Below are 17,007 nucleotides of genomic sequence, written 5' to 3' on the forward strand. Positions count from 1 at the left end.
TCCTTCGTTTTTATGAGCCTCTGGCTTTAGTCTAGTTTAATATGTCTAGAATGACAGCACAAATATTTACGTTTACCGACAGGAGCCCATTTGGCACCAGTTGCATTATTATTTGATTTCAGGTGATATTCGTTTGCTCATTAAGAGGAATTGCTATAAAGTCAACAACTCAGTGCAATTTATCGTTCGCTGAGGCCACGTGATGCAGTTGGGTGGATTTAATTTAAATGTTTTAATTTCACCAAAGGGGATAGTAAGCTGACCCTGAGTGTTGCATTATGACTAGGGAAGGCAAGGCAAGTTGAGCAACAAGGTGATTTAAAATGCTTGGCATGATGAAATCAAAGAACAGCCAAAGACAATACATTGCACTGGTAAAATATAGGAACTGAATTAAAGGTCATAATGGGTTTGTAGACTTGATTTAAAGGAACTCAGCGTTCCAGCATTTTCCAGCTTTCTGGAAGTTTGTTCCATATTAGAGGAGCATAAAAGCTGAATGCTGCTTCTCCGTGTTTGGTGCTGACCCTGGGGATGCAGAGCAGAACCAGAAGCAGAAGACCAGAGTGGTCCAGAAGGCTGATACGACATATTCTCATATCAACGGGTTTGTAGAACTGGGTAATTTTCTCCAGGTATATTGATTTGAGACCAGCATTTACGCCGGACTTGGTACCGGACTGTACAATACCAGAATGTTCTCAGTAAAGAAGTTGACAAATTCATTGCAAGTCCTCACAGTGTGAAGTTCGGAGGACACAGTTCCGGGAGGATTTGTTAATCTCTCAACCGTGGCAAAACAAGACTACCAATAATAGTTTGCTGTTACTATTTACCAAGTTTTGCTATTGATTTCAGAAGAGAACGATTCCGTTTCATGCTTCACTTGCAGTTTATATCTGTGAAGCCTCTCCACCAGGATAAGAAGTAAAAAGGAGTATGGAACTGAATTTGATTTGTACTTTGTGCATCTCACAAAGTACATTGAAATAACATTGGTTGGGAATTAGCAATAAGCAAACTGAAATAAATTATGTAATTAGTTGGGTTTTTTTGTGGGGGTTTTTGCAACTTTGACATTAAAACTTTGTGCAGCAAATTTAACTTTTGGCAAAATCTGGTGGTTACAATATATTTCTTTTCTTTAGCCTGGCTAAAGAATTTTAATTCACACAAATCAGTGCAAATGGGATGATGCACACGCATCCCGTGGAGATTTAAATACACGTCGAGTTCAAAGCGTTTACGTTTGCGGGCCTTCTTGCTCAACAGCGTCGTTTTTTATTTTTCAGGTGTCCCTGGTTGATGAAGGTAATCTCTCCCGCTGTGCCTCTCTACAATGGCCTGGTCTTCCTCTTCGTCTTGGCCAACTTCAGCATGGCAACCTTCATGGACCCTGGTATTTACCCCCGAGGTTTGTGCTTAACTCACACACACCTGTCCTGACTTTCTTCCCACATTCATCATTCAAATCTCCGATAGCCACCTGCACTGCTGCAGATGAAAACGAGCGTTTCCATCCCCGCTAGTCCTTGAGGAGAAAAGTTTATCGGGGGCCACATTTATCAAAGCGCTAAGCTGCGGCACACGGTGTTTCACTGCAATGTGCTCAGGAATGATAAGAACCTGTCAGGAGGAGGTTATCATGTTTCTCTTCACAAAGGGGGAATAATCAGCAGGTTGTAAAGGCTGTTCCCGTCTCTTTGTGTCACATTCTGTTGGCAGCCCAAATTAAATCATAATAATTAAAACGCTGGCACATAGAACTCAGAAAAATAATAAAATTTTAATCTAGTCTACATTGTCAAAGTGTGTGTGAAAGCTTGATAGTGTGTACCTCTTCCAAATGTTCTACTTTTTTTTCTTCTTTTTTTTTGCATTTTTATTGCCTTTGGGTGAAAATGCATCTTTTGGATTGAAAATGGTTTCCGAACTCTTTAAATAGCTTCAGTGTGAAAAGATTTATTTCTACTCTTATTAATTGTTCAGATGAAGGCTGACTTTTATCATGTAAATAGTCAGAACTAGTGCCGCCCGTTTCTGCTACGCCCTATAGTGAAAAAGAAAAAGCATTTCTATTTAATTCAAGATAAAGTTTCAAGTAAAGTTGCAATAAAACATAAAACTGTTTATATAAAGACGTTTATTAGCAGTTGTTAAAGCAACAACTTTCCTCTGATCTGGATAAGACGTGTGTATGAATTTAATCCATTTTTTTCTTTTAAAACCTTAAGTCTCTGCTACACTCACAGCATCTCCCCAGCAAAAACAGCAAAGTCAGTAACCAGGCAGTAATGGCAAGAGAGCGTTTGAAACTTTTTATACAGAATAGCTCATAAAATAAAGCTCAAGTAAAAACTCTGTTTTACTTACCCATCGGCCAGTTATAGGAACCAAGGTAAAGCGAGGTTTTGAAAAGTTATAGCTTCAAAAAAACGCTCAAATGTTTCCTGCTTCCACTCTTGTTGTTTTAATGTTTTCCATCAGACAGACACCAGAGAAAAGATTGTTTATTCTGCCGCTGAGTAGAGCACGTCGTTTACCGCCATGTTCCCTCATTCCCACCTACTGCTGGCGAGCTGCAGGTCCGGCCTACACGACGGATAAATCCATCGGCTTCTACACTTTTCCGCTTCTGAAAAACGGTGAATCATTTTGGTGAAAGTGTAACGCTGTCTCGAGGCCAGAGTTATGAACGATGAGTCGCATGGCGGTAAAACGGCTAACTGCAGGCTACCTGGCTACAGCATAGCTGATTAACTAGTAAAAATCTGCTCGCCGTACATCTGTTACAGCAGAAATGTATTGTTTTGCTCAAAAGGCCCTGGCAAATCACAAATATATATTTCAATCTGTCTTTTTTTTACTATTACACATAGGTAATAGTAAAAAATTGTCTCCCGCTGGACATTTACTACCAACCGCGCATCATTTCATACACGGGGGGGATATTTTGTACCTTCTTTGATAACCAGTGATTTAGACTTTTTTCTTTTTCTAATAATTTGCTCACAGTTTGCTCTACGGTGTTGGGAAGCATAGTTGTATCCAGTAAACAAACTAACAGCAAGTTGCTTAGTTATTTTAGGTAGATCAATGTTTCTAGACACGAGTCATCTGACTCAAACCAGAATGAGACCTGGATTAATTTGAGATAAGGTGTAATATGAAGTTTACAACAAATAATATACAGTCAAATGCCAATAATGTACTTGGCATTTGGGAAAATTATCACCATAAGTCATGAAAATAAATCCTATTTATTGCCAACAGGTTTGTCCTCTTTGAAGAGGATGAGTTTCCCTCATTTCATGTGTCAGGTGACTCATGTTTTCCAGAGATAATCAACTTCAGCTGAGATTCACATGGGCAATATTTCATCGGCCACCGGTTAAAAATCCTCAAAAGTGCACAACCTAAACCACACACTGAGCCTAATTCGTAGTTGTTAGGCTCAGACTTTACATGTATGTGAATGCAGTTTAGATTAATTAAGACAGTTACTCGTGATATTTAAAATTTTGTTATACAAATATACACATCTTGTGTAGCAGGGTGGAAAAAGCTAAACACTATAAAAACCCAAATATCGTGTTTGGCTGAATTAACGCTGAAAGGTCTTTGAAAATGTAGTAAATGGGTCATTATTTTTGCCTATTTGTATTGGAATTTGTAGCAGAGAAGCTGAGAGAGAAGATGCTCTCTCCCTGTTCAAATCTATTCAAATCGACTTGAGAGCCATTATAGCAAAGCTAATGTCTTTCTGTGTTGCTGCTTATTTCTGTGCTCTGCTTTTGTTTCGTCCCCCTCCTCTCGCTTTTATTTCACTTGCCTTGGTCCGCTTTCTGCCACAGAACCTACCTAACTCTCCCCGCAGTTATTACTGTACTGTGAAATTATTTTCTCAAGTTCAGGCTTCAGTTGAATGTACCCTTTGATCAGGTGAAAGACTTTCCCCCCCCCCACCACCACCATTTTCTGCTGCAGCTACAAAATAAACACTTTGTGCTTTCAGTCACAAGGTTAGGCTTTACATAAACGGAATAAAAAAAACAAATAAAAAATGCAATAATAGACAGTTGAAGGTTGCGGTTTTAGTTACCGCTCTCAGCAAAGAGTGAAACGAATTCGCGGAGAACTCGCACGCAGAGAAATAAAGCCAAGCTATTCACTCTGTACATGAGTCACAACATTCCCATTAATCTGTGTTAATGTTCGCAGCAGACTGAATAGGTCACGTCCGCACAGAAGCGTTCGCTTCTCTCGGTGTGTTTGCTCTCGCCAGAAGCAGCCGACAGCAGGGACGAGCTTGGTTTAAAAGGTGCTTCCCCGTTGTCCCCGTCAGATGGATTCATAAATCAAAACCGTGCGTCTTTCCGTACGTCTGCGTTCATCACACATGAGTGAGCTAAATGATTTTTCCTCCTGATCCGTCACGGGCATCTCTGCACTCTGATAATGTCTCTGTGGGCGTGAACATGCAAGCACGTGTGTGTGTGTGTGTGTGTGTGTGTGTGTGTGTGTGTGTGTGTGTGTGTGTGTGTGTGTGTGTGTGTGTGTGTGTGTGTGTGTGTGTGTGTGTGTGTGTGTCTCGTAGCTGACGAGGATGAGGACAAGGACGACGATTTCCGGGCGCCGCTTTACAAAAACGTGGAGATCAAAGGCATTCAGGTCCGGATGAAGTGGTGCGCCACCTGCCACTTCTACAGGCCGCCCCGCTGCTCACACTGCAGCGTCTGCGACAACTGTGTGGAGGTGTGTATGCGGGGACACAAACGCGCACCACTTCAGCGCACGTGCAGCCTAAACGTGTGCCAAGGTTAGACTGAAAGTTAGACTAATAAAAGCATTTATGTCACAAATGTCAGAAATGACGGATGCAGCAGCCCTGCGAAACATAACGCTTGTTTTCACCCAATACGTGTTTGGAGATTGGTTTATCTCGCAAGAACACAAAGGAATTGGCAAGAGAGCAGCAGTAAGTGACCATAGCTACCGGCATGAATAGAAGCTCTTGGCCATTTCATCCACGTAACGGTGTTATCAGCAACAGCTTTTAAAGTCCTATCTTACTGTTGCACCAAATAAATAAATTCAGAGATATCCACATCAGAACTTCACACATTCTTTTGGGTTTGGTAGATGGAATTTCTAGTAATTAAATTAAGAGAATTGTTTGAATATTTGCCAAAAGAATGTCCCAACCACATTGTTTACATACACTATATAGATTGACACATCATTTGTCCTCACTGCCTCTCATTAAAGTAAATGGCTAACAGTTAAATTGTTTGATTTGAGAGGTTGTTCTTTTATGTATTGAAGGGGAAGTATTATGTCACGACATGTTATTCTCTCTACAAAAACATACCTGGAGCATTGCCTCCATTCTTTCATGCATGTTTGAGAAATCCTTTCGTCTCCCTTGGCAACCATTCAGCAGTGCAAAACGCCTAGGTGGACCAAGCTCCGCCATAAAGGACCAAGCTCCTCCTCCGAGCTGTAGTTTCCAAGCACCACACAGAGCAGTCCTACCCTGTGGTTCCCTCACTCAACTCCTTCAGACTAGCCATCAGTAATTAGCAAACAAATGGTGTAACTGCGTATCTGCTGAGCTCATTACAGGAGCTACTTCTCAGTAAAAGGCTGGTAAAAAAAAAAACATTACAGGGTTAACATAGGAGCGGTGCTTTGATGACTTCCTGAACGCAGAGTTTCAGAGAGAACAGGATGTTTTTAAAGAAACCTGTTTGATATATACAGAATTTTTAGAACAGTTGGAGGTAAATTAGTTACTTGACTGATCTATAAAATGACACTATATTCATAAACAATACATCCTACTGCTCCTTTAAGATTATGAAGTTTACATAAATTTCATTAGTATTTTTGGTAGACTCGCCTTTTGACTTGAGCCGCATATTTTGTATTTCTTCCTACAAGCGTCTTACAATATCTTCCTTCCTCTCCTCAGGATTTCGACCATCACTGTCCGTGGGTGAACAACTGCATCGGTCGGAGGAACTACCGTTACTTCTTCCTCTTCTTGCTGTCGTTGAGTGTTCACATGGTGGGAGTTTTCTCCTTCGGCCTCATATTTGTCCTCCACCACAGAGAAAAGCTGGGAGGACTTCACACCACCGTCACGTATCCTTTCACTGCCGCAGTGCTAAACTGTAGTATATAGAGTTTTAAAAAATCCCCTGCTATATAAATCGATAATGGGGCTGAGCAGGATTTCTACGTTTCGCCTTGACTTGTGCGAACCAGCATGGTGGTGATGTGCATAGCGGGGCTGTTCTTCATCCCGGTCATGGGCCTCACGGGCTTCCACATGGTGCTCGTAGCTCGGGGTCGAACGACTAATGAACAGGTGAGGGGCGCTGATAATCGACTCTGTAATAAAATCCACACACACGCTCATTTTTCTCATTGTTCTCCTCCGTCTGTAAATATCCGCGCGCGTGTTTTGTGCGACCTTGTGACGCATTGTGCCTCCTCAGGTGACGGGCAAGTTTCGTGGGGGAGTAAATCCATTCACCAAGGGTTGCTGTGGCAACGTGGAGTACGTCTTATGCAGTCCGCTGGCGCCCAGGTAACATGCTACGCTCCAACGTGAGAGCGAACACACACTTGCATGCATTTTAACTCTTTTTTTTTTTCCCCGTCCTTCCCCGTGGACACCCGTGTGCAGCATGAGTCAGCACATGAATCCAGATGCTGTGGCTCATTAAAAGCTCATGACATCGACGCCGTTTGCACAGACTGATCGGCCCCACCCAGTCACTGCAGCGGCGTCCTGCATGTACGTGGTTCTGTCTGACAGCAGCCAGCAGAACCCTGTGGGGGAACGGCAGATGGCCGAGAGATTTCACTCACCCTGCACAGAAACGGCTAAAGGGAAGCAGAGGCAGTTAGCATGATCTGTCGTTTGACAGAAGGTCCTTAAAGTGAGCAGATATTTGAAATCCAAGTGAGATAAGGCCCCATTCCCAGAAACGGTAGACACTTAAGATGTGCTCTGTTATCTGCAGCTGCTGTTTAACTGTTGCTTGGAGATTTTTGGATTTACACAACTGCTGGTTCAAATCAGGTTTAGAATGATTGCTATAGCAAACACTTGAGATGATTTTTTTTTTTTCTTTTTTTCACAAATCTGGTAGCCAGTCAGGGATGATGATTTAGTAATCTTGTATTTGCTTAAAAATACAAAAGAGAACAACAACAGCATTTTTAGTTTGTTTAAAAAAGAAAAAAGAAATCCTATCTTTTCCCCAAAAATATTTTCAATTTAGGAGTAATTTGTTTGGATTTGGCTTTAACTCGTGGCTCTCCAAACTCCACATAGCAAGTACCAGCAGAAATATTCGCAATGCAGTACAACCCGACTTACAGTTAAGCCTAAAATTATTTATACACCTGGCAGATTTCGGTTTTCATTCAACCAAGAAGTTTATTTCTGACAGGAAGTCAGACAGGTTTCTCTCCAAAGATAATAAAACAACGTAAAAATATCATCTTTGAATTTTTTTTTTTTTTTTTTAAATGTCAGGTTTTAGCCTGGTCACCGAGTATACGCTTTAGCTAATCCCACCTGTTCTCTATTTTCTCTTTTTGAAAAGGGAAGAAAAAACATTTACCTTCCAGACGTTTGATCCCAACATTCCCAGTACGACCAGTAGTATTTGTACAGAGTTTCAGCATGTTGGGTCTAAGGTTCAGCATGTGTCAGGAAAGCTGAGTCCTGGATGAAGAGCTTGTCTGTTCACGTGCCGCCATTTTGTACAGGTACGTGTTGGACCCCAGGAAGAGGCCCCACGTCAAAATCCAGCCCCCGTTCATACGACCGGACCTCTCTGACCGTCAGATCACCATCAAGGTCAGCGACAATGGCATGCACAGCACGATAATGAACTCCAAGGTGAGCAGCTTGCAGTTACCACTGAACTCCCCCCTCCGAAACCCTGGTCATCCCGTCAGCGTTATAAACAACTCCATCCTCCATCGTTGCCATACTTCCCCATTTTTAGACAATAGTCAAGTCCTTCATATCAGAGCATTTTCCGCGTGACTGCCTCAGGAGATTATTAGACTCTTTGACTTCAAAAACAAATGACTCAGATAGGAGACAAAGAATTTGATTAGTAATGACTCAGAACTTTTGTTCTGTTTGTCTGGATTCAGTGCGTGGTTACAGTATAATTTTATTTTTTTTTAAAAACAGGCAAAGACAGACGTTTTGCATTTATGGTTTTGTATCTTAGTCAGACATCTTGCTTTTGTCGACAGCATGGAGGGAGATTTACCGACGCACGATGATGGCAATTAAAGGAGCTCTTAAAGACAACATGTTCCAAGAATCTGTTTAAATGTCATTGCTTTTAAGTCGTTTCATAACACGAATAAATAAATAAAACCTTTTCTACAGCTTTATGGGATTTGCAAAAATATTTGTACACCTTGAACTTTTTCTAAAATGTTGTCATGTAATAACCACAAACTGCTCCATCCAAACACAGCTAGCTGCCTAAGGAAGAGCGGTAATCATTGCACTAGATTTCCACAGCTTCCTTCATCTCTGACTGGCAAACAGCTTGATCATCCATTGGCGGCTCGCAGTAAACCCCTGGAGATTTTACTCCTAACAGTGCTACGCAGGCATAAACCTTGATTAACAAAATACTCGCGCAAGATGCATGAAAAATGTTTTTATCCTTCATTAGTTTCCACTTAGCAAAGAATGCATTTAACGCGAACAAGTTGAGTTGCTTCATGCAGCTGTCCGTGGGAGTTGCATTATTAGTGCATCCTTAGCAACAACAGATGGTCCTCTCAGTTAAACGTGCCAACCCCCCCCCCCACTCCACCTGTTCTGGATGCCTTTATCTCTCCCTCTCCTCCTCGTAGTCCAAAAGCAGCATCGACGGCCTGGACGGCAAAGAAACCCAGCCGCCGCTGCCCCCCAAAGCTGACAGGTACAACCAGCTGAAAGGCCAGCTGACGTCCAGCGAAGGTACGACACTCCTTTGCACTTCTGGTATTCATGATCCTACCCTGGTTAGTCTTTTCTGGTAGGGTTGCACCAAAAGACAACTTTCCCAAACTCCGTCCGTAGATGACAAGCGTCCTAGTTCTTGGAGTTGGCTCTGGATAAGCCTCGTGATGAGTTCATGTTTGATCCAACAATCTTTGGTCGTTTTAGTGTCTGAGCCAAGGAACTGGCTTGATCTGTATTGAAGAGACCAGCTCTGCATAGAGAATCAGGAGCAGATTTGTGGGGGGGAAAAAATGGAAAGAAATTAAATGAATCACTGCCCTTTCTTTTGTGGGTTGTCAAAAAAAAAACTATTTCTTTACCTAAAAAGGTTGTATAAATCTGTGTGAATGGTACTGAGTATGTAGAGTCCCATTCATCAGCATGAAGTGTCAGAGAAGGATAAAGCAATGTAGGCAGCGGGTTAGCTACTGAATATCCTGTCATGCTGCAGGGAGGGAGCACGTTTTGATTATCCACAGAGCACCACTGCCATCTGGTGGTGCTTTAAAGTGCTGCTGGTGTTTCTAAAGCGTATTTGTTGAAAAAGGTCTAATCATTTTTTCAATTTGTCATTAAAGTGGTAACTCTGCAGTCCCTGCTGCCTAAAGCTCTCTTGGACAAGTTTTGACTTTGCTGAAAGAATATAATTCAGTAGGGGGAGAAGACAAACAATGCAACATTTTAAACACTAATAAAATAATTACATTTTTCTCGTCTGCCTTTGTTTTAAAAAGTATGTTGGGAATCCAGCGTTAACAGCGAACTACCAACAGTCCTGACTATCTTTTTTCCTGGATCAGGATCTTGGATGTTTATTTTAAAACCTTTAGAAGACCATACTTTGATAGTTGTTAACGTGACCTGCAGGAGTGAACCTCAGAACCAGTCAGATCTTAACCACTGCAGTTGACAGCTTATCCTTACTGCATTGCCTGTAAAATTTCAATGAAATAAAAAGCAGAGTACCCAGTGGAGAATCTTGGGCGGTGACGGTGGGTCAGGTGAGGCAGAGCAAGAGTAAGAGACAGTAACAGCGAGCTAACCATACTGTCAAGTGCAGCGATATATTTATAGTTTTCTCCTATTACCACAGCAATCACTTATTAATAATCGCAAAATAAACATGAAGCCTAAAACCATACCACTGCATCAGACCGAATGTTCTGCTTTTTGTGTGGGGAAATATTTGAGTGTTCTTTTTTGTGGCCTTGTTAGTAGCTATGGCAACAAGAAGCGCGTAGCTGCACTGATACAGAGAGCGAGAAAGAAGTGGTTTTGAGTTGTACTTTTAACGATTTTTCCCTTTGCTGTAGAGCACAGCAAGAAATTAATGATATCTACATGTCCAAGTTTGATGGAGTTAACGGAATTATTCCACGGCGGCAGCGCGGCTATGCATGTAGAAGAACAGTGTTTTTGCCCTCCAGCGTTGTTCACATGCGCGAAATTATTTGTAAATCTGATTTTGATTAAGTCAGTGCCTCACCAGCCATGAACCTCACCGGACGTCACTGACCTTAGGGTACACCAACAGTACTGTCAACCATTTCAAATTGTCGCGTGAGCACACTGGTTTTCTATTACCTTTTATGCTTCTTTTTATTCATTAGAGCACAGAGAGTGTCATTTGTATAAAAAAAAAGAAAAGCAAAAGACAACTACTAAGTGTTTTCTTTGTATTTTTTGTTTATATAGAAAGCTCTCTTTCTGGAAAAACCCACCCTTCCACGCCAGCTATGTACAGATTCAAGCCATCCTTTGGCACAATGCCGAAAGTCCACTACCAAACTGCCGGAGAGAAGGTAAGCAGAGATCTTTCCTGTTTTTGGCTCTGAACTATTGTTTCAAGGTTTATGAGGGTTGTTTTTTTTTCCCCCCTTTGCTTCTCAGATTGTTATGCCAGATGGTCGAAAAAATTCAGCCATCTTGGAAGAAGGTGTACGATCTGACTATCGATCTGAGCCAAACCTGGATCTGCCCGAGTATGCCAACGCTCCGCTCCACCGCACTTTCCAGTCCTCCCCTCACCAGCTGGATGCTGATCCCACCAACTCCCGCACGCTCAGCCTGAAGCAAGGTCACCGCCGGCCAGAGAAGGGCCAGTTGCAGGCGCTGCCGCCCCAGACGGTCACTTCCACTGCGTACAAGGGTGTTTTCTCTCCGAACACTCTCTCCAACCGTAACGGGAGTCTGTCCTACGACAGCCTGCTCAACCCCAGCATCTCTCCAGCCAGTGCCAATGAGTGCATGGCCCATCCGGGTATGCCATCCATGGGATTCCATTCACCCTACCTGCCCACCAAAATGTGCCACATCCGGGAATCTGAGATCCATAGACAACAGGTTGCTCAAACTTACAGTCCGGTGATGCCTCACAGAGGGTTGGGCAGACAATCCCCTCACTTAAGGGACAGAGAGCCATCTCCGGTGCGCTATGATAACCTCTCCCAAACCATAATGGCTTCCATCCAGGAGAGGAAGGAGAAGGAGGAGAGGGAGAAGCGGCAGATGCTGCATGGACGCTCCCAGACCCATATCTACGCCCAGGACTCTGGCGTGTTCGACGCAGGTTATGGCCCACCCGCCAACGCCGGCTTCCTAGATGGACCTCGTGGGCACGGGTCTAGAGGCCCGACACCGCCAGCGTACGGTGGCTCCAGGGACAATCTGATGGGGGTCGGGCTGGCAAACTACGGCCAAAGAACCCCCATATTGCGCCATGCTGGTACCACTCTTGGCCGGGCCCCCAGAACTTCATCCACCTCCTTACACACAGACCACAGCAGCTCTAACAGCAGCCAGGGCAGGGGCCCTAGCCACGAAGGCTCCTACCGCTCCCCCACCCACAAGCCCCAATCCCCAGCCATGCCCCGATCTCCCTCCTACTCCCACCAGAAACTTTCCTACATCAGCGCTCGCGACAGGACAGACTCTCCTCGGTTAGGGGGCCAGAGGTATGAATCCTGACATTCCCCCCCTCCCAGGGGGTTGCATGTGTTGTAGCGATCAAGAGGGAACTGTTGGACTTTCCACTGGAAGTTCTGCTTGTTCTGGTGATCATAGCCAGCAGTTCATCACATCTAATGTGTTACGCCTAACTGGGGCAACTTGCAGCATCTTTGTCCTGTTTATGGCATTCTGTTCTCCATCTATTAATTTGTTCTCTCGGTGTGACTTTGCACATGTCCTGTATGATTGCCTTCTAGAAAACACCTTTTTTTTTCCTTTTCTTTCTCAATTTGTCCGTTTAATAAAATGATCTGAGTCCCAGTTTCGTTTTCATGTGCATGCCTTCGTTTCGACCACTTGTCTTCCATCTCCCTTTCTCTCCTCTAACAAAACACACCAAAATAATCCTCCATGATGCTGTTGAGATTTCATTCTTTGAGATCCGAACAGGTAACTTGCATGTTTCCACTCTTTGTTCTGTGTTGAAGCGCTTTTGCTTTTGGTGTTGAATCGTCTTTGTTTTTGTCTCCTCTTTCCACTTAGAGAGGCCATGAAAGTTAATGGGCAGATGGACTGCCACCTGAGCCCCAGTCGCCACGGTAACGTCAAAAAGGTAACAGGTGTCGGAGGCACCACGTACGAGATATCTGTGTGACCGAGGACAGCACCCTCAGCTTTTTCACAACAACATCGCCGTGCAGGGGAGAAATTGTCTTTTGTCCAATCTGGGCTCATTAGTACCTGGTGATATGATTTAACTGTCCAATCAAAGGAACTCATTGTGTGAGGCGGTCAAAGCAATACTGTATGAATCTGTGCCGACGGAGAACAGTAGTAGAAAAAAAAAAAAGAAAACGCCTCAAGAAGTGGTGTGTGTGAGCGTGAAGGCTTTTGTCGTCAACAATTCTGACTCGCCATCTTGGTCGGTGGAACAGGAAGTCCGGCAACTTGTCGTGAGGCGGCTGCTCCGGACATCCGAACCTCGGCAAGAAGAGTCGACGTGGCAAGAATTTATGGTGCTTCACTTTTTTCTCCTCCCGTACCGTTCACGTCGTCTCCGGGGGTGTTCTGACGGACATCTTAAAGGCTTTGAGAGTCAGCAAGGAAGTTTAGGAAACACAACAGGAGTGGAAAGAGAAGGTGAAAGTTTTTCTCATCTCGTCTGACGGTTGCATTCCAAATTCAGTTGCTTTTGATTGAAAAAAGGAAACGATAACCTTGTGTTAAAAATATTTTTTCTCAGGAATTAATGCAACCAGCAGACATGCTAGTTGACATGAATTCATATAATATGATTGTGTTTTTTTCATTTATGTTTATTGCAGATTATTTAGGGCTTTCTTTCCCTCTTACCTTCACAAGAGGGCAGTGTGGAGCTGTATGCCCTTGTTTTTCAGAGACTACCCTACAACACAGGAGCCGGGCTGGTATGTTAGCATTCTGAAATACTAGAATACCTCATCACAATATTTCTCATGGACTCCAGATAAGTTCAGACTTGCACAGCCCCAGAAAAACTCATGTTTCATCAAATAAAGAAAAAAAATATATACATGTGATTTCAAAATGAGAGTCAAATAAGGTGTCTTTGATACAATTGTAGTTGGGTTTTTTTCCCTTTAACATGCCCAATCGCTTAAAAACCATGTTTGATAAATATTTTTATACCTATATTTGGTTGGATTTTAATGTTTAAAGTGAGGCACTCCTGGTAGGTATGCTAAAAAATTAAGAAATTATGAAATGATTTAATCTTTTGCTTGCAGTAGCATAATCTAAACCTGGTTTGTTTTGATGAAAATTTTAACCTTTAGCGCGAGTATATTTATTCAGTTGGGGGTAAAAAAAAAAATGTATCCAAAGAAATTAAAGTTTTTAAACACGTGGCACAATCAGTGCTACTCCTACAAATCGCTTTAATAGAAAAGTTTTATTTAAACTTTGTAAAGCTGATCAAAGTTTCTAGGAACTGCTGAGTATTAATACACAGCACTGATGTCTTGGAGTAAATTTATGACATTAACAGACCCAGGCTTGGTGGGGACCTACATTTATCTTGCCACCCTACAGTGAGCAGGGTGATAAGGCAGATGGTAAAAATATTTCCAAAGCTCACTGTGATGAGAAGACTGGCGTCCTGCTGCCACAAAGTCCCCATAGCAAGTGTTAGACAGTGAAAACAGGTTGTTTGGAAGGGATGCCAGCAGAAATGCTTTTCTGTCGTAACATCACAAAAGAAAACATGGATTTTGCCGTCTTTCTGGAAGAATAGCTGGAAAGTGAGATGAGACTAAGATTGAGCTTTCCAGCGATACCTCAGGTAGGTTTGGTGTGTAATAAAGAATGAATATGAGGAATAGCAACTTATACCCACTAAAACACGGTGCAGGATCTGTGATGGTGCGGGGCCTTTTTCTCTTCTGGAATGCTTTTTGGAACTTATCTTGGTATTTTGTTTTGCCTTACATACCAGGACATTTTAAATAAAATGTGCAAACTTTGTTGTTCTGTAAAAGGCAAAGTACTAATAGCAGGAGTACCAATAAATATGCCACTTTATGATTTTCTTTAATACATGTTTTTTTTTCATCTGGATAAATATACTAAAAAGAATTACTGACAAATTATGCTACTGTAGCATAAGATCCAATTTATTTTAAGGTTTATTTTTAACACATCTTTACCAGAGTTGCCAGTAAATGTGTCCAGGTATGTAAATATAACATTGCCATGAATTCACTAGATGAATCAGATCATGGATAATGGGTAAATTGAAATGTTGCTTGTTTTATGTTGCTGTGCAAGACTAAGTCTATGGTAAATCGTGACGGATAGATTTGTGTTTTGGAAATTAACGTTAAAGTGACATGACTAGTGAACAGTCACATGGTCCTTATGGTCAAACATTACAGATCAAGGAATGTGCATGTCATTAAAGCTGCCTTGAGTTATCAATGCCAAACGTGGCCATACTTCTCGAACACAGCAAACGGGTGACATCTGCGCTTAAGTAGGGTGGAAATAATCGGACTACTTGCAGACGCTGTCTGGTACAGCGTATCGACGTTTTTCTTTGCTGTTGAGATGTAAAATCCTGATGGCAGAAAATAATACAAGCTATGTGTCAGATTTGTTTGCGCTACAAGAAAAGCCACCGTTGCCTTTTTTTTAGTGAAGAAACCGTTTCCTACACAGCTAAGTGTGTCTGAAACGCTGCTGAGAGACAATGAAATGCAATCTGTTAATCAGATTGAGTAGAAAGTGACTCTGGAGAGCAATTTGGGCTGGGTGAACCTTTTAAACTGCAAAAAGGAAAAAAGAAAAAAAAAAAAAACAGGGCGACTCGAACGTGCAAGTTAGGAAACCCCAGTTCCTCTCATCTGGTTGGTTTAAATTTCTCTGAAGTTCAAAGCAGAAAAACCAGAGGCTTTTGCTAAGGTTGAACCTTTACTAACAGTCTGACCAGCATGGTTGCTCTTTAAGGTCTCACCCAGCTGCCTTAAACAAAACGTTCTTGTGAGGCTGTGGTCAACAAGGCTATTTTGGCAAATGCGATGGTTGGGTGAACCAATAAAACGTAACGGTTGTTTTGTTTACTTAACTCCTGTTTGTAATGACTTTCAAACCCCCGTCTGACCATGTCTCCAAATGCAAACAACCATCATTCCACCTTAAGGTGACTGCCAACGTTCCTTTCCTATGATGGACATCACTGCAGGTCAGGGCCCCATTCCTGACGGTCGACAATGACCAACCATTTTGTTTCAAAGACATGTATGTATAATAGAGAATACACAATAGCTGTATATGTGTTCCTATTTTTGTGAAGAGGAAATATTCCCAATGACCCGAAAGAATAAAATTTCCAACTCTGAGCGAATCTGATTCATTCTTGATGATCACCTGCAAGAGGAACTGATGTCTTATATGTACTGTGTCCAAAAGAGGGCGCCAGAGCTCAATATGCTCAAATCACCACAGGCACACAGACTTCGTGGTGATTTGAGCAAATTGAGCACTACCGCCCTCTTCTGGACAGCATCATGATCACAGTACACCTCAACCAGAATTCGTCATCACAGGCTGTTGTATACTATTTTAGTAATCTATCGATTATTCAGACAATTGAGTATTTGAATAAAAAAACCTGATAAAGTAAAATATGGTAAATACTGTCAAAACCTGCAACAGCTCTTACTTTGAGACTTCATCTGGATCCGCCAGTTGCTTGACCTTATCTACCCCTTGATGAGTCGGGTGGATCCTCAGCTTGCTTGCAGTGATCGTTTCAGTGTCCATTGTTGATCTGCTGGTGGTTCCAGAGGCCATTTTTTCTCCTCAGATGTTTTGGGGACGCCAGCAGCCAAACAAACCATAGCTGAGAGGCCATGGTTGGTCGGTGTCTTGCTGCCTTGCTTAGACACAAAAATGGCTTCCAAAACGCCATCAGGGACAAAAAACAAACTTAGAATGTTTCAGAAAACACTTCAACATTTTAAGTTTTGAAAATATAAATTTTTCTAAGAACAAGCCAGTTTATATCATATATAGTTTTACAATAATTTACAGAAACGGTGAAAATTCATTATATATATATATATATATATATAATATATATACAGTATATGATATTCATTTGCACTGAGACTAGAGTCAAGAGCCCCCAGAAGAAAAAATAAAACAAACCATTACATGAGCTACAGCTGTTGCATTGTGTTAAACAGACATCAGAAGTTTCTTACCTGGACGGTTGCCAAGTGGTCTGAAGTTTTTCCATAAGAGTAAATTTTATTGGGTTTCCTGAAGAGCTTCATGGAGGCGCTTTTGTTTTCCAGCAAGATTTGAAATTGGCTCACATTGTTAAAATGACCAATGGTTACTGAAGCATGCAAGCTGAATCACTAAGAACTGAGTGAACATGCTGTAAAGTACATGGACAGAATTTTTAGTAGGGAGACATTTCAGTACTAAAAATCCTTTTTATTTTCCTTATAATATTCAAGTTTCCTACTAGAAAAGTG

General features: G+C 42.1%; 1 protein-coding gene across 4 annotated transcripts in view; it reads left to right on the forward strand.

The window, feature by feature from the left end:
• Nucleotides 1-15,861, forward strand: part of zdhhc8 (zinc finger DHHC-type containing 8) — a 76,200-nt gene extending 60,339 nt beyond the window's left edge. For 2 of the 4 annotated variants that reach the window (XM_005804616.3, XM_023343421.1), the window contains 10 exons: nt 1,293-1,414; nt 4,598-4,755; nt 5,975-6,147; nt 6,271-6,373; nt 6,504-6,595; nt 7,789-7,921; nt 8,908-9,013; nt 10,733-10,839; nt 10,928-11,991; nt 12,530-15,861. In XM_005804616.3, the coding sequence (XP_005804673.1) occupies nt 1,293-1,414; nt 4,598-4,755; nt 5,975-6,147; nt 6,271-6,373; nt 6,504-6,595; nt 7,789-7,921; nt 8,908-9,013; nt 10,733-10,839; nt 10,928-11,991; nt 12,530-12,641 (2,170 nt within the window). In that variant the 3' untranslated portion in view covers nt 12,642-15,861. Of the gene's footprint in view, nt 1-1,292; nt 4,404-4,597; nt 4,756-5,974; nt 6,148-6,270; nt 6,374-6,503; nt 6,596-7,788; nt 7,922-8,907; nt 9,014-10,732; nt 10,840-10,927; nt 11,992-12,529 lie in introns of all 4 variants that reach the window. The other 2 variants (XM_023343423.1, XM_023343422.1) reach the window with 2 other exon arrangements.
• The last annotated feature ends 1,146 nt before the right edge of the window (nt 15,862-17,007 follow it).

This window comes from Xiphophorus maculatus, chromosome 12 (assembly GCF_002775205.1).
Source record: "Xiphophorus maculatus strain JP 163 A chromosome 12, X_maculatus-5.0-male, whole genome shotgun sequence".
In the NCBI taxonomy this organism is placed as follows: Eukaryota; Metazoa; Chordata; class Actinopteri; order Cyprinodontiformes; family Poeciliidae; genus Xiphophorus; species Xiphophorus maculatus.